Genomic DNA, 25,060 nt, shown 5'->3' on the forward strand with positions numbered 1-25,060 from the left:
CGAGCCGCAGGAGGAAAGAAGAAGAAGAAGAAGTTTCCTGGCCGGACCAGCAGAAGAAGACCAAGGTGGTCCTGATGTTCTGATGGCGTGCTGGACTCGGAGGGCGGAGGAGCGTCCCGCCGCCATGCTGAGACGTGAAGCCCAGCCAACGAGCGCGGTCATGTGACCTCCTGCTCTGGGTGAGAAGGTTCCAGAATGTTTCCCGTGTGGCTCCTCCTGCTGGCCTGGCTGGTCAGAGCCCAGGTGAGTGTGCCGGGAGGAGACGCGAGCAAGGAGGACTCCCTCGGCAACTCCACCGGCCCTGCAGACGCCACGGAAGCGGCGGGCGGCGCCGCCAACGCCTCGCAAGCCCCACCGGAGGACGACTGGAGCCCGGCGGAGGACTTCCTGTACACCGGAGACTCGTCCGCGGTGGAGGGGGCGCGCTGCTCGCGGGCCTTCAGCCCGGCGGGTCGGTCCGGGCCGCTTCCAGACAGCTTCGGCGCCCCCTTGAGGCCGGCGCTGGACGCTCTGGCCAACACGGCCAACTTCCTCAACATGATCTTCCAGGCCAGCGACCTGCGGGAGAGTTCTGTGCAGGAGGACATGGAGTGGTACCACGCGCTGGTCCGCGCCCTGCTGCAGGCCGACGGGCTGGTCCGACGGGCCCTGCTCACCTTCGACTGCGACCCCGCCGGCCCGGCGCCGCAGCTGGTGCTCCGCGCCAGCCGGGGTCTGGCGGCCAAGGTGCCGGCCATCGTGCTGCAGGACCTGTCCAAGACCTGGGACCGCCTGCACCCGCCGCCACCCGCCCCCGACGACAGCTGGTTCCGCCGCTTCAAATTCCCGGAGTCCGGCGCGGTCCAGCCCGCCCTGTCCAAGAGGGTCCTCCTCAATGACCTCAGCACCTTGGACACGCCCAAGTGGGGGCAGGGCGACAGCTACGTGACCAATGGCAGCGCCGTCCGCTGGGCCAGCGCCCCCTACCTGGACTGCCAAGATGGCCGCTTTGTGCCCAGGTGGATGCTCACCTTGTCCACGTCCTTCTATGGACTCAAGCCGGACCTGACTCCCGAATTCAGGTAGGACACCTTGATGATGTCACACACCCACCCCTAACAGAACTAAAGTATTGGGACAGCACCAGGAAGTAAAAACCAAGAGTAGTGAGCTGACAACTGGCACGCTAGTTGGTAATTGACAACTGGCCGGCTGATCACTAGCTGATCGTGCTAATCGTTAGCTGAGAACTGACGCACTAATCACTGCAGCTGGCACACAAATCGCTAGCTGACAATTGGCATGCTGATTGCTAGCTGGTAACTGCCGTACTTATTGCTAACTGACAACTGGCACAATAATCGTGAAATAATAACTGGCACCCTAAGCGCTAACTAAAAACTGGCATGCTAATTGCTAGCTGATACCTGGAATGCTAATCGCGAGCTGAGAATTGGCGTACTAATCGCAGACTGACAATTGGCATGCTAATCACAAACTGACCATTGGCACGCCAATTGCTAACTGACATCCGAGACGCTAATCGCTAACTGACCATTGGCACCCTAATCGCTAGCTGATAACTGACATGCTAATCACTAACTGACAACTGGCACAATAATCGTGAAATAATAACTGGCACCCTAACCGCTAACCAAAAACTGGCTTGCTAATTGCTACCTGATAACTGGAATGCTAATTGCTAACTGACAATTGGCATGCTAATTGCTAACTGAAAATTGGCATGATTATTGCTAACTGACGATTGGCATGCTAATTGCTAACTGACAATTGGCGCGTTAATCGCAAACTGACCATTGGCACGCCAACTGCTAACTGACATCCGACACGCTAATCGCAAACTGACCTTTGGCACTCTAATCACTAGCTGATAACTGACATGCTAATCACTAGCTGACAACTGGTGCACTAATCGCTAGCTGACAATTAGCATGGTAATCACTAGCTGACAACTGGCACGTGATGGCTTGCTGACAACTGGCACACTAATCACTAACTGACCATTGGCACGCTAACTGCCAATTGGCACACTAATCGCTAACTGATAACTGGCACGCTAATCTCTAACAGACCATTGGCATGCTAATCGCTAGCTGATAACTGGCACGCTAATCTCTAACTGACCACTGGCACGCTAATCGCTAGCTGATAACTGGTGCACTAATCGCTAGCTGACCATTAGCATGCTAGTCACTAGCTGACAACTGGCATGCTGATTACTAACTGGCACGCTAGATGCTAACTGACCATTGGCACGCTAATCGCTAGCTGATAACTGACATTCTAATCACTAGCTGACAACTGGTGCTCTAATCGCTAGCTGAAAATTAGCTCGCTAATCACTAACTGACCATTGGCACGCTAATTGCTAGCTGATAACTGACATGCTAATCACTAGCTGACAACTGGTGCTCTAATCGCTAGCTGAAAATTAGCCCGCAAATCACTAAATGACCATTGCCACACTAACTGCTAACTGACCATTGGCACACTAATCGCTAATTGATAACTGGCACACTAATCTCTAACTGACCATTGGCACGCTAATCGGTAGCTGATAACTGGTGCACTAATCACTAGCTGACAATTAGCATGCTAGTCTCTAGCTGACAACTGGCATGCTGATTGCTAACTGGCACGCTAGATGCTAACTGACCATTGGCACGCTAATCGCTACCTGATAACTGACATGTTAATCACTAGCTGACAACTGGTGCTCTAATCGCTAGCTGAAAATTAGCACGCTAATCACTAACTGACAACTGGCACGCTAATTGCTAACCAACAACTGGCACGCTTATCACGAGCTAACAAACTTATCCCTAGCTGAAACTGGTGTCCACTGCTAGCTGGCAACTACCGTGCTAATTGCTATCTCTGTTAAATACTAACATGAATCTAATAAATCCTGATTGATGTTTTCCTTCCAAAGCTGCAAGGTACAGCAAGTATGGCGTCCATTTGATCAACTATTCCACCTTGCAGTACCTCTGTGGACCCCCAGGGGGCCAGGGACCATGTGATGGAGTCAATCTTCTTCATAATTCATACGTCCATTAGAATATGTGTCCCAATACTTTTGTCCGTGTTTGCACAGAGGCGTGGTCCGTGTGGACGTGGACATCCAGGACGTGGACCTGGACCAGTGTGCCACAGGGGACGGCTGGTTCGCCGACACGCACCAGTGCAACCGCACCAGCATGGAGGTAGGCGGGGCGTGGCCTAAGTCAGTTACCATGGAAACGGTACATTTGTGTGTGGGACGTCCACTCACACTTCCACTCCAGCGCCTCTCCCTCTGTCGGCTATTTATCCCCCAAACCCTCCAAATCCAGCGGGGAACTTTTGTGCCATCCTGCCGGGTTTAGCGGACAGAAAACCAGTTCTGGGTCAGCGTGAAGTCCTGGTCACGTTCTCAGCGTGAAGTCCTGGTCACGTTCTCAGCGTGAAGTCCTGGTCACGTTCTCAGCGTGAAGTCCTGGTCACGTTCTCAGCGTGAAGTCCTGGTCACGTTCTCAGCTTCCTGTCCTTCTGGTAGCACTTTAGCATCTCTTTTTGCTGCCATGTCCAAACATGAAGTGGGCATACTGAACTTTTGTCATTTTCCAACACATATGCTCGTTAAGTACGACTGTATCATTAAGGCCCGAGATTTTTAGTAGTTTCTGGAGTGAGTTTATAAACAAAAAAACGAGAAGTCGTCATGGCGACGCCTCCCTCAACATCAGCATCATTCGTGGTTTAGAGCAGGGGTGTCAAAGTCAAATGGACGGAGGGCCAAATAAAAAATTTAGCTACAAGCCGAGGGCCGGACTGTTCGAATGTTCATTGAAAAATTTTTAAATGACGCATATAGTCTAGTGAACCTAATTGAACCTACTGAAAACCTAAGAAATATATTCCAATATGATCAGATAAATAAAGCAATATTTTCTTATGGCTCTGTCAGTAATCTTTAATTTTCAACAGACACAAAAGACAAATTTCCTTTATATAAAAATCCCCATAACATGAACATTAAATGAAAGAAACCGGTATTCAAGGCACCATCAGTAGCCTATATTTTCTATTTTAGCAAAAGTGGGCTAAATTTACTTCAAAGAAAAAAACAATAATAGCAATTTTCTATCATCCACTCAACTGAAATATTTTTAAAATATAATTAAATTGAAATACAATAAAATAAAGTGCAAAAATCTATAAATCAAAAACAACACTTTGTTTAAGGAGAAGTAACATGCAGTGAAAACAAATATTAAACTTTAACTTTTAAACTTGAATTGAGTAAAAACTCTAAATATGTGATTGCACAGTAATGTTCACATTAAACCCCCCTCCTCCCTCCGTGGGAGGGAGGCGAGTTGGGTGCCCGAAACCCCCCGCTGGTTTCGGCCCGCCCCTTGGCGCGCGTGGCACGGCGGGCTCCGCGACCCGACGGCTGGCCCTCGTGGCTTGACGGCGGGCGCGTCCCGACGGGCCGCGCGTAGGGGTCAAACGCAGAAGTCTCAGGGCCTCGTGGTGAGGGAGTGGCCTGCGGGTTTCGGCCCGCTTGACCCCCCCGCTCCGCTTGGCGCGCGCGGCACATGACGGGTTCCGCCACCGACGCTCGGGCTGCAGCCCGACGGTGGTGCGGGCCCGGCGGTGACGCGCGGTTTGGGGAAACAAAGCAGAAGTCTCAGGGCCTCGGGGCCGGGTTTCGGCCCGCCCCCTTGGCGCGCGTGGCACGGCGGGCTCCGCGACTGACGGCCGGGCTGCAGCCCTTCGGCCGGCAGGCGCGTCCCGGCGGGCCGCTCGCCCCCTTTCGGAACCTTGGACCGGCATCCGCTTGGTGCGTGTAAAAGATCTGCGGTCTAAAAAAAAAAAAAAAAAAAAAAAAAAAAGATCTGCGGTCTGCGGGCCGGTTCTAATAATAAATCAAGATCATCCCAAGGGCCGTAAAAAACCTTCTCGCGGGCCGGATATGGCCCGCGGGCCTTGACTCTGACATATGTGGTTTAGAGCTAGCCAGCTAGCTTAGCCCCGGCTGACGCTGGTTTGTGAACATTTTGCACCATCTTAAAGTTAAAGTTAAAGTACCAATGATTGTCACGCACACACTAGGTGTGGTGAAATTATTCTCTGCATTTGACCCTTCACCCTTGATCACCCCCTGGGAGGTGAGGGGAGCAGTGAGCATCAGCGGTGCCGCGCCCGGGAATCATTTTTGGTGATTTAACCCCCAATTCCAACCCTTGATGCTGAGTGCCAAGCAGGGAGGTAATGACTCCCATTTTTATAGTCTTTGGTATGACTCGGCCGGGGTTTGAACTCACGACCTACCCATCTCAGGGCGGACACTCTAACCACTAGGCCACTGAGTAGGTTAGCTTTAACCTCGACCCCAAATATCACTGATCATGTTATTGACGTGTTGTGTTATCTTGAAGTGGAAGACGTTGGCACACTCCTGCCTTGAAGGAACACACACTCCTGCCTTGAAGGAACACACACTCCTGCCTTGAAGGAACACACACTCCTGCCTTAAAGGAACACACACTCCTGCCTTAAAGGAACACACACTCCTGCCTTGAAGGAACACACACTCCTGCCTTGAAGGAACACACACTCCTGCCTTAAAGGAACACACACTCCTGCCTTAAAGGAACACACACTCCTGCCTTAAAGGAACACACACTCCTGCCTTGAAGGAACACACAATGGGGTGTACACAGTTGATGTAAACTCGCATGAACACAGATGCACTGAGCATGAACTTCTCTATAATCCATATCACTTCAATGCTCAGCCTGCGCCATTAGACCTCTCTGCATTTGATACGGGCCTGTGTGTGTGTGCCAGTGTGTGTGTGCCAGTGTGTGTGTGTGTGTGCTGATGGATGAGATTTCTCCAGAAAAAGGATAAAAGACTCAGTGATGGTTTTATGTGTCCATTTAGCTTTTAACTTAGATTAACACACCAGCCATACAAGTGTAAGTGTGTCAGTGTGTGTGTGTGTGTGTGTGTGTGTGTGTGTGTGTGTGTGTGTGTGTGTGTGTGTGTGTGTGTGTGTGTGTGTGTGTGTGTGTGTGTGTGTGTGTGTGTGTGTGCGCATGTGACCTCCTTTTTAATCTTTATTTATTTATTCAGGTAACACCAGAAGAACACACTCTGAGGCAGCCGTTTGTTGTTTTAATTGTTGTTAGCGTCATACTTGTGTGTGCTTGGCTACCAGGAAGTTAGCCTGGCTACTAGGAAGTTAACAAGGAAGTTGTCCTGGCTGCCAAGAAGTGAACAAGGAAGTTGTCATAGCTACCAGGAAGTGAACAAGAAAGATGTCCTGGCTACCAGGAAGTTAACAAGGAAGTTGTCATAGCTACCAAGAAGTGAACAAGAAAGTTGTCTTGGCTAACAGGAAGTTAAAAAGGAAGTTGACCTGGCTACCAGGAAGTTAAAAAGGAAGTTGTCCTGGCTACCAGGAAGTGAACAAGAAAGTTGTCTTGGCTACCAGGAAGTTAACAAGGAAGTTGTCCTGGCTACCAGGAAGTTAACAAGGAAGTTGTCCTGGCTACCAAGAAGTGAACAAGGAAGTTGTCATAGCTACCAAGAAGTGAACAAGAAAGTTGTCTTGGCTAACAGGAAGTTAAAAAGGAAGTTGACCTGGCTACCAGGAAGTTAAAAAGGAAGTTGTCCTGGCTACCAGGAAGTGAACAAGAAAGTTGTCTTGGCTACCAGGAAGTTAACAAGGAAGTTGTCCTGGCTACCAGAAAGTTAACAAGGAAGTTGTCCTGGCTACCAGAAAGTTAACAAGGAAGTTGTCCTGGCTACCAAGAAGTGAACAAGGAAGTTGTCATAGCTACCAGGAAGTGAACAAGAAAGTTGTCCTGGCTAACAGGAAGTGAACAAGAAAGTTGTCCTGGCTACCAGGAAGTTAACAAGGAAGTTGTCATAGCTACCAGGAAGTGAACAAGAAAGTTGTCCTGGCTACCAGGAAGTGAACAAGAAAGTTGTCTTGGCTAACAGGAAGTTAAAAAGGAAGTTGTCCTGGCTACCAGGAAGTTAAAAAGGAAGTTTTCCTGGCTACCAGGAAGTTAACAAGAACGTTGTTTTTGCTACCAGGAAATTAAGAAGGAAGTTGTCCTGGCTACCAGGAAGTTAAGAAGGAAGTTGTCCTGGCTACCAGGAAGTTAAGAAGGAAGTTGTCCTGGCTACCAGGAAGTGAACAAGGAAGTTGTCATAGCTACCAGGAAGTGAACAAGAAAGTTGTCCTGGCTAACAGGAAGTGAACAAGAAAGTTGTCCTGGCTACCGGGAAGTTAACAAGGAAGTTGTCATAGCTACCAGGAAGTGAACAACAAAGTTGTCCTGGCTACCAGGAAGTGAACAAGAAAGTTGTCTTGGCTAACAGGAAGTTAAAAAGGAAGTTGTCCTGGCTACCAGGAAGTTAAAAAGGAAGTTGTCCTGGCTACCAGGAAGTTAACAAGAACGTTGTTTTTGCTACCAGGAAATTAAGAAGGAAGTTGTCCTGGCTACCAGGAAGTTAAGAAGGAAGTTGTCCTGGCTACCAGGAAGTTAAGAAGGAAGTTGTCCTGGCTACCAGGAAGTGAACAAGGAAGTTGTCATAGCTACCAGGAAGTGAACAAGAAAGTTGTCCTGGCTTACAGGAAGTGAACAAGAAAGTTGTCCTGGCTACCAGGAAGTTAACAAGGAAGTTGTCATAGCTACCAGGAAGTGAACAAGAAAGTTGTCCTGGCTACCAGGAAGTGAACAAGAAAGTTGTCTTGGCTGACAGGAAGTTAAAAAGGAAGTTGTCCTGGCTACCAGGAAGTTAAAAAGGAAGTTTTCCTGGCTATCAGGAAGTGAACAAGAAAGTTGTTTTTGCTACCAGGAAATTAAGAAGGAAGTTGTCCTGGCTACCAGGAAGTTAAGAAGGAAGTTGTCCTGGCTACCAGGAAGTTAAGAAGGAAGTTGTCCTGGCTAACAGGAAGTTGCAAGATGGTGCTGAAGTGCACAGCTAAACTTGTGTGCACAAGTATTGTCAGCAAACAACATTTAGCAGTATAAGAGTAGATGTAAACAACAGATTGTCATTTAAAAAGGTGTTCTTACTTCCTGCCTGCAGTGTGTGCCAATCAAGGGGCGGGGCTTCCGGCTGGGTCAGTACTGTTGTCGCTGCACAGAAGGATACTACAACCCTGACACCAACAATCAAGACGCAGGTATCTCCACAAGATGGCTGCGGAGAAACAAGAAGGTGACCGTGACATGAATCTGCCTTTCTGACGACGCAGATGGCGGCGGCGTGAACGCCAGCGAGAGCGGGGGGTGTTACCCGTCCATGCCCACCTGTTTGCCGTGTTGGCCGGACTGCAGGCGGTGCCAGGACGGCGCCCCCTGCCGGGTGCAGGAGGACTGGCTGCTGAGGGCCGCCGTGCTGGCTGTGCAGGGCACCTTCATGGCGCTCGTCTTCATCAGCATGCTGGCGGCTTACCGCCATCGGCGTAGCAGGGTGAGTGGGCGGGCCTGCGAGCTAACATGCTAACATGCTAACGTGATGGCGTCTCGTGTTCCCCCTCAGAGGATCCGGGCGTCCGGTCTGCTGCTGCTGGAGATCATCTTGTTTGGCTCGCTGCTCCTCTACTTCCCCGTAAGTGTTGCTCTTCAACAACCACACAAAGCAGACCACTTGGCTCAGAGCTGCTGAGTTAGTTGGTTAGTTAGTAGGCTAGTTAGCACAGGGTTAACCAGCTTTAACAGAGTAAAGGCTGTCACTTGGCACTCAGCATCAAGGGTTGGAATTGGGGGTTAAATCAACAGAAATGATTCCCGGGCGCGGCCACCACTGCTGCTCACTGCTCCCCTCACCTCACAGGGGGTGAGCAAGGGTGATGGGCCAAATGCAGAGAATAATTTCACCACACCTAGTGTGTGAATCATTGGTAATTTAACTTCAACTTAACATGGCCTGTTTTGGTGCACGTCCAGATATGGGTTATACCTGTATAGCGCTTTTCTACCTTCAAGGTACTCAAAGCGCTTTGACACTATTTCCACATTCACCCATTCACACACACATTCACACACTGATGGCGGGAGCTGCCATGCAAGGCGCTAACCACCACCCATCAGGAGCAAGGGTGAAGTGTCTTGCTCAAGGACACAACGGACGTGACGAGGTTGGTAGTAGCATACTTGCCAACCTAGAGACCTCTGAATTCGGGAGATGGGGGGGTGTGGGGGGGGGGGTGGTAGCGGGGGTGAAGCCCGGAAGAGTTAGGGCTGCAAGGAATTCTGGGTATTTGTTCTGTTGTGTTACAGTGCGGATGTTCTCCCGAAATGTGTTTGTCATTCTTGTTTGGTGTGGGTTCACAGTGTGGCGCATATTTGTAACAGTTTTAAAGTTGTTATACGGCCACCCTCAGTGTGAACTGTATGGCTGTTGACCAAGTATGGGTTGCATTCACTTACGTGTGTCTGTTGAAGCCGCGTACAACATGTGACTGGGCCGGCACGCTGTTTGTATGGTGAAAAAGCAGACGCCAAAGGCAGTGCCACCACAGCATACCCTCAATATTGTTGTCCAGGGAAAAATCAGGAGAAACTCGGGAGAAATTCGGGAGAACGGTTTCCCCGGGAGAATTTCGGGAGGGGCACTGAAATTCGGGAGTCTCCCGGAAAAATCGGGAGGGTTGGCAAGTATGGGTAGTAGGTGGGGATCGAACCAGGAACCCTCAGGTTGCTGGCACGGCCACTCTCCCGGCTTCGCCACGCCGTCCCCGGGTCACCATATAGGTGCAGTCCATACATACATATATATACACATACATACACATATATATATATATATATATATATATATATATATATATATATATATACACACATATATACAGTATATATGGATAATGGATCAACAATCTCTTCTTTATTAAAATAACGGCAAGCTGATTCGCACGCACAAGAGTCCTTTTGGTGCTCTCAAAAACGTCAACAACCATCTCGCTACAATTAAAAATGTGTTTAAAAGCAAAATCATTTTTACCTTGCAGTCAGCGAACGACAGACGACGTACCACCACAAGGCGGAAAAAGGAGGGCAATAAGAGAGAGGAGGTGGCTGGGAGGAGGGGAAGTGTGTGTGGGTCCCGTCTCTTCTCAAAGTCTAAGTCCACAGCAGTTCCCTCCTTCTTTCCAGGCTGGTTTGGTCACTTTTTGGACTCACATTGAGTAATAAAATAGACAAAACTTGGTATATGGCGGGAAAGGAAACACACGCTGACTCACTGAGAAGTGGCGACGGGTAACGGCATGCGTAAACAGGATGTAACGTAGGGAGCTCCGCCTCTTTAAAATGGCCACGCCCCCCTGTGAACTCTACTGCACAGGTCCGTAAATCGAAAAGTTCGCAAATAGACGATAAATCCAGGTTCCACTGTATTGTCTTTTATGACCACAAAAGCACATTTTTCCAGTGCACCCTCAGCTAGAGTTGAGGGTGGCTTCATCTCAGCCAATCAGAGAACTTCCCACTGTCGCGCACAGACCTCAACTTGCTTTTCAGCACAGGACCACCATTTGCTCTGATTAAAAGCTGCCATTTTTAATGCACGTTGTGTGTGTGTGTGTGTGTGTGTATTCACCGGGAGCAGCTTTATGAACACAATGATGTGTGTGTGCACTCACACTTTGGCCTTTTAGCTGATGCTCTCATCCCGAATGGGCTCTAATTCCTGGATTACAGTCGTCCGCTGACTGCTGTCGGACATGATGTTTCCTCGTGGACACGGGCAAAGTCTGTCTGTTGGAGCGCAAGGACAGGACATTTTGATTCCATTCTTATTTAGTGTACAATCATTCATCATTTCAATCTTTGACTTCACTAATCAGTCGTGACAAATATAGTAAGAAAAGTCAGACATGTTTCCTAACAATTGTTGCGTTGACCAGCTCTTCCTCCCAGGGAAGTCAAATTGCTAGTCACTCCCAAGTTCTTTTTATGGCACATAAGCTGAAGTTTAAATTGATCATCAGGCAGTAGTTGGTATTTTGTGGTTTATTCTCAAAGCTTTGAAAACAAACGTGAGACCAATCCAGTACAGAAGCGTTCCCTAGTCCAGCCAAGATCGATCTCCCCCAAACCCACGGAAGTGTTGTGTTCTTCCCTCTGTCCCTTGCTCCCACCCTCGTTGTTTTGGCTACTCCCTGAGTTATCTCTACTCCCTGCATTCCAATGCTTCAAGGCCGACACACATTACTTTGCAGACTAGAAAGAAGGAAGAATACTAGCTATTTTGTAATATGACTATGGAAGTAAAGAAGTAACACTTAAATATGGATATATGTAAAAAATCTCCTTCCGTCACAAGTCACAAATCCTCAATATGGTAGGTTTTAAGTGTAGTCAAGCTCAACCATTTTACAGCATATGTGACAGGAGTTTTTGGCAATCAGCTGCAAAAAAAGTTTCTGCAAGTATCATCAAATCTAATTTAATGCTTTTACTGCCTTTTTAATTCAACTTAAAACACACATCCATTTTTCGTGAGTTGAACTCAAATATGTCAAACTTTTACTATAAACACAAAAGACCTCCTCCTCTCAAACATTGTTGACAAATCTGTCTAGATCTGTGTTAGTGAGGATTTCTTCTTTGCCAAGACAATCTATCTCACCTCCCAGGTGTGGCATATCAAGATGCTGATTAAACAGCATGATTGTTGCACATGTGTGCCTTTGGCTGCCTACAATAAAAGGCCACTCTGAAATGTGCAGTTTTATCACACAGCACAGTACCACAAAGTTTTGAGGGAGCGTGCAGTTGGGATGCCGACCGCAGGAATTTCCACCAGAGCTTCCGCTCGTGAATTGAATGTTAATTTTTCTACCATCAGCCGTCTCCAAAGGCGTTTCAGAGAATTAGGCAGTACATCCAACCGGCCTCACAGCCGCGCATGCTGCAACATGAGGTGGTCTCGGGTGAATGACACAACAATGGGCCTCCGGATCTTGTCACAGGGTCACTGTGCATTCAAAATGCCATCAATAAAATGCACTTGCGTTTGTTGTCCGTCACATACACCCGCCCATACTATAACCCCACCATGGGCCACTCCTTTCACATTCTTGACATCAGCAAACCGCTCTCCCACACGACGCCACACACGCTGTCTGCCATCTGCCCTGAACAGTGAAAACGATTATTCTCTCCAACGTGCCAGACGCCGTCAAATGTGAGCATTTGCCCACTCAAGTCCATTACGACGACGAACTGCAGTCAGGTGGAGACCCCGATGAGGACGATGAGCTTCCCTGAGACGGTTTCTCAGTTTGTGCAGAAATTCTTTGGTTATGCAAACCAATGGTTGCTGGTCTCAGACAATCATGGAGGTTCACCTGCTGGATGTGGAGGTCCTGGGCTGGTGTGCTTACACGTGGTCTGCGGTTGTGAGGCCGGTTGGATGTACTGCCAAATTCTCTGAAACGCCTTTGGAGACGGATTATGGTAGAAAAATGAACATTCAATTCACGGGCGGAAGCTCTGGTGGAAATTCCGGCAGTCGGCATGACAACTGCACGCTCCCTCAAAACTTTGTGGCATTGTGCTGTGTGATAAAACTGCACATTTCAGAGTGGCCTTTTATTTTGGGCAGCCTAAGGCAGACCTGTGCAATAATAAAGCTGTTTAATCAGCATCTTGATATGCCACACCTGTGAGATGGGATGGATTCTCTTGGCAAAGAAGAAATGCTCACTAACACAGATTTAGACAGATTTATAAACAATGTTTGAGAGTAATAGGTATTTTGTGTATATAGTAAAAGTTTTACATATTTGAGTTCAACTCATGAAAAATGGAAGCAAAAACAAAAGGGTTGCATTTATATTTTTGTTCAGTGGTACATACATATACATACACTCATATACACACATATATACATATATGGGTATATACACATTATATATATATATATATATATATATATATATATATATATATATATATATATATATATATATATATATATATATATATATATATATATATTTAAAAGCATACAATTATCTGTATGGACTAAATTGTTAGCATTTGACAATAATAACGAATAGTTGAAGAGTTTACATTAACTGTGGCCAAGCTAAACACAAATGTAATAATAATATATAATACTAAGGATGCAAGTGGTCTTTTCAAAAACTTTTTTTTTATACGTTGTAGCACTTTGAGATTTTAACAAATGTAAAGTATGTAAATGTAATTCATTATTATTATTATTATTATTATTATTATTATTAAATGCGTTTTTTTCCTCAGTTTGTTTGGTTGTCTTTTTTGCTGCCAATGTCATCACAGCATACTTGCTAGTTCATCCGTGTTGATGGGCTTGTATTGCTCATTCAATTTGAAGATAAATGAATCCCCCAAAGGGACATTTGAATTTGTGATCATCTTTTTCTCCCAACTTTTGTCACCTAGTTTGTCCCAACTGGCAGATCGCAACTAGCGAGGTGATGTCCGTGCATTCAGTGTGCGTAAGCTAGCGGACCCGCCTGCACATCCCAAAACAAAGATTGTGGATGACCCGCTAAAGCCCTGTAGTTAGTCACACCTCAGTTTTGCATGAAACATACCGTCATTTTTCCAAAGGGGTGGGGTGTCGTTCAGTGGGCTGCGACATGTCACTACAAGTTCTCCATCTCGGCCTCTGCAGGTCTTCATCCTGTACTTCAGGCCCAGCACCTTCAGGTGTATCCTTCTACGCTGGGTCCGAATGTTGGGTTTTTCCATCGTCTACGGAACACTCACTCTGAAGATGTACAGGTGAGATGACGTGTAGAGTTCAACACTTGGTCTGGTTGTATAGAACAAAATAACGCTTAACAGTGTCTACAACTTCAAGATTGACATAAATACCAGACAGGTCAGCAAGGGACTTTTACCTCTTTGCAGGGTGCTGAAAGTGTTCCTATCCCGCACAGCCCAAAGGGTCCCATACATGTCCAGCCTCCACCTACTGAGGATTCTGGGAGTGATGCTGATGACGGTCAGCTGGTTCCTGTGCGCCTGGACAGTGGGGGTCCTGCAGAACCGCGACCGGAACATTCCAGTGTTTGTGACAGGCAGCACATCAGAGGGCCAGGACTTCAACCTGTGCTACCTGGACCGCTGGGACTACATGATGGCGGTTGGTGAGTGACTGTGACACCTAAACAATTAGGAATGTGTCCCTATGTCCAAGAAGAAACATTTGTTCGGATTAACGGGACTATGCTACTACCACAGCTGAGCTCCTGTTCCTGTGCTGGGGAAGCTCCCTGTGGACCGCAGTCCGTCCGGTGCCCTCAGCCTTCCACGAGCCTCGTTACATGGGCATCGCTATCCACAACGAGCTACTTCTTTCCACCATGTTCCACCTGTGCAGGTAAACGAATAGCTAAGTTCCATTAGAAGGACCCTTGGAGAACTGGAATGTTGTTGTGTTCTCCCTCAGATTCACGTTTCCTTCTCTGCATCCTGATTGGATGCTTCTGCTCTCCTTCGCACACACCCATGTGACCATCACTGTGACACTCGCGCTACTCTTCATCCCAAAGGTAAACATCTCGGTGTATTCTCTCGTTAGTAATCCTGCAGCGTCACGTTCTGCTCGTGTGTTGCAGTTTCTGTACATGAGCAAACCTGGCAGAGAGGAAATTGCTGCTGAAGTGTACGAAGATGAGGTGGACTTGCGGCGGTCTTATCTCAACAGCAGCTTCCGCTCTGCTTGGAGCGAGCGCAGTGTGGACCCTGATGACTTTCGGGTAAACTCTCCTGTCCCCTCAAAACAAACGTATCATTTTGCAACAGGGCCTCATTTCAAAGATGTCTAAGACATTCATGGGAAATAAACAACTGTAGTCATTCCAATCATAAACATTTGACCACTCTCCACACTTTATCTTTTTTCTAATTCTTTAAAAATGTGTCATACCTCTCCTCTGACGTACTGTCTTTGTCTGTCCTCTCCTTAATCCCTCCGTCCATGTGGGACCAGGATGAACTGAAGAGGTTGTATTCCCAGTTAGAAGTGAACAAAGCTAAGAAGATGAGGACTAACAATCCTCACCTGTCAAAGAAGCGAAGTTCTCGATGTGCCTTGGGGAGATCCATCATCAAACGAATTGCTGAAATCCCAGAATCTGTGAGCCGACAGTGCAGTCGGGAGGATAGAGACGGATCCTTCCGCAGTAAAAGTGGGAATCACTCTGGGTCTTTCAGGATGGCCGCAGACAACTTCAGCATCAGAAGTTCAATGAAGTCTCCATCCCTGTCTCTACGTAAGTCCCAAAGTGATCAGTACTACGTCCGGGAGAGGGAGTCCTCGCGGAACTCCTCTATGCTAATGATCAACACTGTGAAAAGATCCTCTCAGAGATCCGAGACGGACTCTTTCGACATCCATCCAGCAGTCTGTAAATCAGTCAGTGCTCAAAATTTGACAATTGACACCAACCTGCTGCACCCTGACCATACCAGGCTTCACAAGTCCTGGAGTCTCACGTCTACTACCAATCATTCTATGGACAACATGACCAAGGCTAATGGATCCCGGCAGAGCCTCTCCATTGGCGAGCAAACCAAGAGCGCTCTGCAGTCTGAGTCTTTTGACAAAGGTGAGGTTTGTCCCTGGGAGGTGAAGCAAGAACAATTAGGTGAAAAAAGCCATAAGCATGTCACCTACGCAAACTCTCAGGATGAAGAGACGCAGAGTCCCACCTCACCAGTTGCTCTTGTATGTCCCTGGGACCACCTATTGCCTCTGGAAAATAATCTGTCACAAGACAAGGGAGAATCCGAGTCCTCCAAGCCACCGGCTCCAGTCTCCGCAAGCGCGCCAGGATCTCCAAGACCCAAAGTCAATAAAGATCAGCGTGTCTTTTCTTTCCGAAACACCACAACCAAGTGGCTGTCTGTCAAATCCTTCCTGACTTCCGTGGAAGCAGCTAGCAGGACCAGCAAGGATGAAACTTTAAATAGAGAAGATTCCGTATCACAGAAAAGTCAAGAAAGTGGCTCGTTGACATCCAGGTCAGGAGTGCCCTGCATGGAAAGGAGAACCCTGCAGAAAAGAAGCATGACCACCACAGATGGAAAACCCTGCCTTGTCAAGCAGAATGCCATCAGGTTGTCCTCTGGAGATTCTTCTGACAGGAGTCCAAGAAGGCTGGTCATTGTAAAATCAGCCATATATCCTGGAGACACAGATGATATTCAAACAGACGGAACATACGAAAATGTCTTTCTGTCCAGGCAAAGTAGTAAACGAAGCAGCATTATATCTTGGGACACTGCCAGCAACTCAAGAACACCTTCAACTCACAGAAGAAGAGGAAGCAAAAGACTTCCTGCTGTCCGAAATGTGTCTCAGGCAGACATTTATCCATGGGAAGGACTCAGTGTTTTACAGCAATGTGAAGGCTCCAAGAAGCAGCAAAGCATTAAAGCAGACATCGATTCAAATGTGTGTCCTTGGGAGTCTCACCAACAAGACACGGTTAAAAGACAAGAAAGCGGCCGTACAGACGTCTGTCCCTGGAAGTCCCAAGATGTTCCTGCAACTTCTTACGCAGTCTCCTCAAAAACACAACTGTCTCTGAAACGTTCTGCAGACGTTTGTCCCTGGGAGACAGCAGAAATACCCTTACCAATAATTAAACAAGACAGTGAGTATGCAAATGTGTGTCCTTGGGACGTTCAAGACATTGCCGACGTTGTATATGAGAACCTAAATTCAATCGAGACCAAAGGATCGCTGAAGGTGCCCTCAAGAAAAGAAGCAATGAAAGCTGCAGTATATCCTGATGTGTCAGATCAGGGACACCTTAACCCCGCTAAATCTCCCATAGTGCTTATGGACAGAAAAACAACCAAGACAGTAGAAAGTTGTCCATGGGATTTCCCAGATCCCCCCCATATTATGGAGGATGGTAGTCTTTTGGAAGAGGGTAAAGCGGAATCAACAACTAGAGTATTTCCTTCGCAAATTATCATCAAGGCAGACGTCTGTCCCTGGGATAGTGGAAAACAAGACAAACTAAATGAGCCACAAAAATCTCCTTTATCTTTGGATGTTGCATCAGCCCAAAAAGAGGCTACCAATGTTAGTGTTAATGTATGTCCATGGGACAATGAGCCATCACTATCAATAAACATAGACACAATGTCTAAAAATCACACAAGACAAGAGACTGCTCAAGCAAATGTCTGTCCATGGGAGGCAGAGGAAGCAATGACAGCCATAACAGAAATATCAGGACAACCAGCACAGAGTACAAATTCACGAAAAACCGAAACACAGAAAGTTCAGGAGAAACAGGACAGCGTTCGATCAGATGTTTGTCCATGGGAGACAGAAGAACACAAAGTACTGACAAAGCAGGAAAGTTCTCGAGAAAATGTTTGTCCCTGGGAGACTGAAGAGCCAAAAGTACTGAAAAAGCAGGACAGCGCTAGAACAGATGTTTGTCCTTGGGATGTGGAGGAACCAAAGGCTTTGGTAAAGCAGGACAGTTCTAGAGAGAATATTTGTCCATGGGAAACTGAAAACACAAAGTCTGTAAAGAAGCAAGATAGCACTAGAGGAAATGTTTGTCCCTGGGAGACTGAAGAGCAAAAAGTACTGACAAAACAGGACAGCGCTAGAACAGATGTTTGTCCTTGGGAGGTGGAAGAATCAAAGTCTTTGGAAAAGCGGGACAGTTCTAAGGAGAATATTTGTCCATGGGAAATCGAACACACAAAGTCTGTAAAGAAGCAAGATAGCACAAGAGGAGATGTTTGTCCCTGGGAGACCGAAGAGCCACAAGTACTGACAAAGCAGGATAGTTCTAGAACAGATGATTGTCCCTTGGACGAAGCAGGAGCTAACGTTCTCAGGAGAGAAGACAGCTCTCGGGCCAGTGTCTGTCCATGGGACATTGACGACTCAACGGTCCTGCAAAAGCAAGAAAGTGTACATCCAGATGTCTGTCCATGGGAGATAAACGAAACAGGAAGTGTCAAAGACCATTATGTATCTGGAACCCACGTTAGTCCTGGTGGTGAGGTCCAGGATTTGCAACCACCAAGCATCCCTTATGAGGTCCCAGAGAACCAAGGCCCGTTTAGCGACGAGCAGGTGGACAGTCCTAAGGGGAGCCTGGCACTGGGTCGCCGTGACGCTTTGTGTCCCTGGGAGATGGTAAGAAGCAGGTCCGGATCGTTCACAGACAACAACTCGGATGTTTTCACCTGGGAGCCTGAGAACATTCCTGAGGAGGACGAGGAGGACGATGCAGAGTGCGCTGCTGAGGCGCTCATATTCCCTCCGGACCTTTGAGCTCTCCTGAAGGATAAGACATTGAGAAACTAGACGGCAGACTTAGACGCTGTACTGTCCCATGCAGAGACAATTTGGTTTGGGAGTGAGCGGCTGGACAGAAATGAACTGATTAAACATGTTAATGAGGGACATCAAAGTAGGTTTCACTAAGATGAAGTCCCTTTTCTCTTCCTATGTCCTCCCTCCAGTCTACCAGAAGACATGTCCGCAGTGCTGAAGAGCTAATGTAGTGGTGGCACTGTCCTGATGTTTAAACATTAAGAACTCTTTAAAAGGTTTAATTAAGAGCATCATTTAAAATAAAAAGTTAATTCAATTGTAGATAACTTTTCATTTGCTACCATTTTAATAAGCAATTATCAGCGTATGGGTGATTATTGTCGATGGCCTGCTTGTCTTGGCGAATAAAACTTAAAACGTTGGACATAAGACATCTTTTTAGACACTATGACAGAATCTTCTGATTAGTTATTTTATTGTTGTGTTTTTGTACTTCCCAAAGGCAGCAATGCAGGACACTCATGAGAAAAATAAAGCTTAGCATTTGTGACCATTTGTTTATTATCATTTTCTGTCCGATGATGAAGTGTTGCAGAGTGACGAAAACATTTCTCATTTTTCCAACCAGACACTTGAACATGTCCTACTGTCATTTGAAGCAGCACCCTCTGGTGGCTCATTTAGACCACTGCACTGCCTCCACTTTGGGAACTTGATAGGCGAGGGCATCAAATTCTTCTCCAGGCTTTAGGTCTGGACCCGGGAGCGCTACGGTCTGAAAGAATAATGGAGGACACACTTTAAACCAGCGTTTCTTAACCTGAATCATTGTTGGACCACCAAACAAAATCTGTTCCTCAGCTGTGGCGCTCACCTCTAATACACGTTTCCACCACTCGTGGCAGTAACGGTTGAATGAATGTCACATGACGACCTGTGTGAAGTTGGTCCTCCCCTTGTCATTGCAAATATTAAAATAAAACTCCCAATCATTCATGCTGCAAATGTTTTGTCTATTACAGTTTTTATTGTATTAATGTTTTAACATCAGAATTACCAGTCCCCCCCATGTCAAAATACCCCAATACTTGTTGCATTCGTTTATGCAGCAAAAATATGTTGTGTAACTATTATAGTTTTTATATTATTAGCTGGATATGAATAAATAAAACATTTATAACATAAAAACTATAATAGTTCGACAGAAATTGTTTGCAACACAAACATAGCATGTTTGGGACAAGTTTGGGGAGATTTGGACTAGATGGGGGGGGGGGGGGGGCTGGAAGACATAACTAGCCAGAAAATGTATTTTAGAATAACTTAAAAACTGTAACGGCACAAATAAATGGGAACTTCACACAGGTCACATGACACCCTCAAACAATCAGACCAAGTGTAGTGCACAAGTAATTTTCTTAAGAACAAAAATGATGTCAAAAGTGGTGCCAAACGGCAAATAATAATACAATATGTATACAATATCGGTATTTATTTTTGTGATCAGTCTGACCTAAACCTTGTTTTTGCTTGTTGTTGTATGTGCTTGTTTACGAGTTCAATAAACAATCTTTGTGATTAACACATGCCTTCATATCATTTGACAAGGATTTAGACCTGTTAAACTGGAAGTTAATACCATGAGAATCAAGAGTAATATTACAAAGGTGTCTTTATGGACGTTCTCATTGATCCAGGTATCCTCAGGGTATTCAATCGATCGCAACAGGACCGTTTGATTTGTCTTTGAAGACGTTTTGTCTCTCATCCAAGTAGGTTTAATCAGTTCATGCTCATAGACTGAGATTGGTCAGATCTACTCTTAAATTTAGATTGGTCAGTGCTAGTCTAGTGGTTGGTGCCAAAACCCCCAAACGTTTATAGTCCAACGGTAGGAGGGTGTGCCTGCACAAGGATGTTTCTGCCCTTTTGTAGTGAGAAAAACAATCCTACGGTCAATGCCAAGTGGAATTTCCTCTCGTTAGCAATAAGGTATTGTGTGGCAGAACCATAACTGTGGATCGACCACCACCAGTCGCAATAGTCGGAATCACTCACGTTAGCATTCCATTCAGTTGTAACAAATGGCACAAAGGAGCACCTGTAAACAGAATGTTTCTAACTTCTGTTATTTGTTGGAGGCTTAATTGCAGAGAATTTTAGGAATGGTTGAAAGGACAGTGTTGTATGTGGGAGACAGGTGGTGTCACAGACCACCTCCTCTGTTCAGGGATGGCTTTTCAACCTTGACGTAGATGGCTTCCCTCACTCCTCTTGAGTACCATTTGTCTACCCTGTCCAGAATCTGTACATTTTGTTGTCAAAGTAATGCCGTTTCACCCTGAGGTGCAGGTAGGCAGCTGAGTTTTGGCCTGAAGAGTTTGCCCGTCTATGCTTTGCCATGCGGCGGCTTAGTGGTTGTTTTGTTTCCCCAATATATGAATCGGTGCATTCATCATTACACTGGATAGCATACACCAGATTGTTTTTGTTGATGTGTCCGGTCTCTAGGATGCACCAGTCTCTGTCTCAGGGTGTTGCCTGCTTTGAAGTGTACTGGGATGTTGTGTTGGTTAAAAAATAAGTTTCTCAGATAGACCGATACATATGGAATGTCAATATTTTCTACGTCGGTCACCTTTTTCCTCTTCATCCACTCTGTTCTTGTTTCTTCGAGAACTGAATGCACTTTTCACAAACGACTAGCTGGAGTAACCACAGGTTTTGAGGGCTTCCCTCAAATGCTTATGCTCTTTCTCTTCGGCCTGTGGGCTGGCAGGAACATTATCTGCTCTGTGTTGTAGGGTTCTGATAACGCCCGGTTTGTGTTCCAGTGGGTGGTGTGAGTCAAAAAGTAGGTATTGATTGGTATGTGTGGGTTTTGTGTAAACACCGACATGGAGGCCCCTGTCCTCTCCAATGTGGACGTCTCAGTCCGCAGAAAGCAACTTACGGTCTTTGACATCCTCAAGTCTGAACTGGATGTTTTTGTCCACTGTTGCACTTCTTGGCTTGTAATCTTCACCCATGTGTCACCCACATACCTGTACCAATGACTTGGTGCTGTTCCCGCACTCAGAGCTCTCTTTTCCAAGTACTCCATGTAAAGGCTTGCCACAATTGGGGATACAGGTGATCCCATGGGTTTTTGTCGATAAAACGTTCTCAGGAATGGAAAGTACGTAGTATCAAAACAAAGTTCCAGGAAAAGGTATATCTGTTCTGGGTTTAATGTGGCTCTGGCCTGATCACCTAGTAGACGGTGCCTCACAATCTCTACCGCATCCTGGTTTGGAATACAGGTAAACAAGGAGTTGACGTCGAATGAAATCATGGTTTCATTGTTGTGCAGTTTTAGGTCTCTGACCTTTGCTACAAAGTCCATGGATGTGGTGTTTTGCCAGCCAAAGGTGCCAAGATGTTGGCCACATATAATATGGTAAGTCACAGAATTAATGCTGCCGACAATAGGCCTGAGGGGAGCACCCTCTTTGATGAGGCAAAACATCTTCTAAGACAACCCAAACAGTCCAGTTGCGATCGATTAAAAACCCAGAGAATTATAATTTAGTGTCAATGTCAGAATCAGCTTTATTGGCCGGGTATGATTAACACACAATGAATTTGACTTAGTAGACTGGGCTCAATAAATATTAATAATTAACCAAAAATATAGACAAGTACTTCAATAGCTAATATGTGCAAGGTTAACAAGATAATCGTGCAGTGGTGAATAGAGCAAAAAGATGGAGAGGTGAACGTGAGTTAGTACATTCACTTGACGGCTTAGTTCCAGGGTTATTTCACAGCAACAGGTTAGTAATTTTAGTCAGAAAACAAATAACACAAAGCTGTCCTGCTTTTCTCTAACTATGTATAACATATATGCATATTGGATTGTTTTTAGCCTTGTGTAGTAAATGAAAACAATGAAAAGGACTTCCTGATCTACAAACCCATTTTCCATGAGTTGGGAAATTGTGTTAAATGTAATTATAAACGGAATACAATGATTTGCAAATCATTTTCAAGCCATATTCATTTGAATATGCTACAAAGACAACATATTTGATGTTCAAAATGATAAACTTTTTTTTTTGTTGCAAATAATCATTAACTTTAGAATTTGATGCCAGCAACACGTGACAAAGAAGTTGGGAAAGGTGGCAATAAATACTGATAAAGTTGAGGAATGCTCATCAAACACTTATTTGGAACATCCCACAGGTGAACAGGCAAGTTGGGAACAGGTGGGTGCCATGATTGGGTATAAAAGTAGATTCCATTAAATGCTCAGTCATTCACAAACAAGGATGGGGCGAGGGTCACCAAAAACCTTTCTCAAGCAGCTATTGCAAGGAATTTATGGATTTCACCATCTACGCTCCGTAATATCATCAAAGGGTTCAGAGAATCTGGAGAAATCCCTGCACGTAAGCAGCTAAGCCCGTGACCTTCCATCCCTCAGGCTGTACTGCATCAACAAGCGACATCAGTGTGTAAAGGATATCACCACATGGGCTCAGGAACACTTCAGAAAACCACTGTCAGTAACTACAGTTGGTCGCTACATCTGTAAGTGCGAGTTAAAACTCTCCTATGCAAGGCAAAAACCGTTTATCAACAACACCCAGAAACGCCGTCGGCTTCGCTGGGCCTGAGCTCATCTAAAATGGACTGATACAAAGTGGAAAAGTGTTCTGTGGTCTGAAGAGTCCACATTTCAAATTGTTTTTGGAAACTGTGGACGTTGTGTCCTCCGGACCAAAGAGGATAAGAACCACCCGGATTGTTATAAGCGCAAAGTTGAAAAGCCAGCATGTGTGATGGTATGGGGGTGTATTAGTGCCCAAGACATGGGTAACTTACACATCTGTGAAGGCGCCATTAATGCTGAAAGGTACATACAGCTTTTGGAGCAACATATGTTGCCATCCAAGCAACGTTACCATGGACGCCCCTGCTTATTTCAGCAAGACAATGCCAAGCCACGTGTTACATCAACGTGGCTTCATAGTAAAAGAGTGCGGGTACTAGACTGGCCTGCCTGTAGTCCAGACCTGTCTCCCATTGAAAATGTGTGGCGCATTATGAAGCCTAAAATAGCACAAGGGAGACCCCCGGACTGTTGAACAACTTAAGCTGTACATCAAGCAAGAATGGGAAAGAATTCCACCTGAGGAGCTTCAAAAATGTGTCTCCTCAGTTCCCAAACATTTACTGAGTGTTGTTAAAAGGAAAGGCCATGTAACACAGTGGTGAACATGCCCTTTCCCAACTACTTTGGCACGTGTTGCAGCCATGAAATTCAAAGTTTATTATTTGCAACAAAAAAAAAATGTTTATGAGTTTGAACATCAAATATGTTGTCTTTGTAGTGCATTCAATTGAATATGGCTTGAAAAGGATTTGCAAATCATTGTATTCCGTTTATATTTACATCTAACACAATTTCCCAACTCATATGGAAACGGGGTTTGTAACACATCATTACTCACCTTGATGATGGGGTCCTTGGCGGGGGCCCAGGACGGCACAATTTTTCCATGGAGCCGCCATAGGCCGTAGGGGTTGACTAGGTGTCGCTCGAGGACCAAATACTCCAAGACGTCCTTCGGCTGCTCTTCGCTGCCCAACATCAATCTTCCAAAGCGGTCGTAGATGGCCAGAGTCTGCAGAAGGACACGTTTCACCTCAACTGCAACCCCTTTTGAGCCAGTCTTGTTTACGTCGCCAACCCGTCAATTTGTAGCACCATGTTCTACTGGCATCGCCGAATTAAAGGTAACATAACTACAAACTTAACCAACGTGAACATGGTAGATCTAAGCATAAAATAAAATAGAACACAGAACAAATGGAGAAACACATTTTTACAAAGGAGTTCAGGGTGCGCCTCACGCTGTCAAGCAATAATGAGCGCTGCAAGGAACTATCACTACTACAAAGATGGTCATGTTGACTTAAGTCTTTGCATCTTACTATTGCGTTATTTAATCCGTTGAGTGGATAATTGACAATGAAAGAAGGTATTGTGCATCAATGCTGCATCAGTCTGCCCTCATCTGCTGCCAGCCACGACAGGAGCAGCGGATTGCTTGCACCATGTCATCTTTGGCAAGGCAAGGCAACTTTATTTATGAAGCACGTTTACAACAATTTTTCAATTGGACCAAAGTGCATTAGAGGTTAAAAAAGCATAGAGCAAAAAAACAAAACAAAAACAAACAAAGAACATAAACAATGCATAAGCTAAACAAGATAGTGCAAAAGCAATACGGTGAAAGGGTTTGAATAAAAAGTAAAATTGCAAGATCAAAATAATGAAATAATAAAAGTGTGACAAATTGAAACAAAAAAAAATAAAGCGAGGGGGGGGGGCTAGAAATGGTGGCCTAGTGGGCAGGCTCAGCTCAGGTTAAAGGCCAGCGAGAAGAGAGATAGGTCTTAAGAAGGGTTTTGAAGACCCCCAGTATTTAACAGTATCATGTGTGATACACTTGGTTACACTTGAATTGCTTCTGTGACGTCCAGTGGACTCATTTAAACAGCAGTTTATCTCCTTAAAAAATAGCAGTTCATTTTTTATACTTATCGAAATTATCTTGAGGACCGCCGGATTCAACCTGTTCGCTAGTCAGATACGACCCGCGGGCCGTCCGCTCAACACACCTGATCCGCAGGTTATGCTATGAATGCACTCAACTTTAATGTAAACACGGACGTG

The 25,060-nt window shown here is 45.9% G+C and overlaps 2 protein-coding genes across 2 annotated transcripts in view; one reads left to right on the forward strand and one right to left on the reverse strand.

Annotated features, from left to right (window-relative positions):
* On the forward strand, positions 1-18,886 carry gpr179 (G protein-coupled receptor 179). The gene is made up of 11 exons (XM_062026353.1): positions 1-1,061; positions 3,098-3,206; positions 8,098-8,194; positions 8,267-8,484; positions 8,554-8,622; positions 13,684-13,793; positions 13,923-14,161; positions 14,256-14,394; positions 14,464-14,566; positions 14,633-14,773; positions 15,007-18,886. Exons 1-11 carry the CDS (start codon positions 196-198, stop codon positions 18,328-18,330), a joined length of 5,415 nt encoding a protein of 1,804 aa, XP_061882337.1. The 5' UTR covers positions 1-195; the 3' UTR covers positions 18,331-18,886.
* The window catches only part of mrpl45 (mitochondrial ribosomal protein L45), a 15,301-nt gene continuing 9,117 nt past the window's right edge, over positions 18,877-25,060 (reverse strand). Inside the window, exons 7-8 of the mRNA XM_062026355.1 lie at positions 23,832-24,005; positions 18,877-19,108 (exon numbers count right to left, since the gene is read on the reverse strand). Coding sequence (XP_061882339.1) covers positions 19,010-19,108; positions 23,832-24,005 — 273 coding nt within the window. The 3' untranslated portion in view covers positions 18,877-19,009. The remainder of the gene's footprint in view (positions 19,109-23,831; positions 24,006-25,060) is intronic.

This window comes from Entelurus aequoreus, linkage group LG18 (genome assembly GCF_033978785.1).
Source record: "Entelurus aequoreus isolate RoL-2023_Sb linkage group LG18, RoL_Eaeq_v1.1, whole genome shotgun sequence".
Lineage (NCBI taxonomy): Eukaryota > Metazoa > Chordata > Actinopteri > Syngnathiformes > Syngnathidae > Entelurus > Entelurus aequoreus.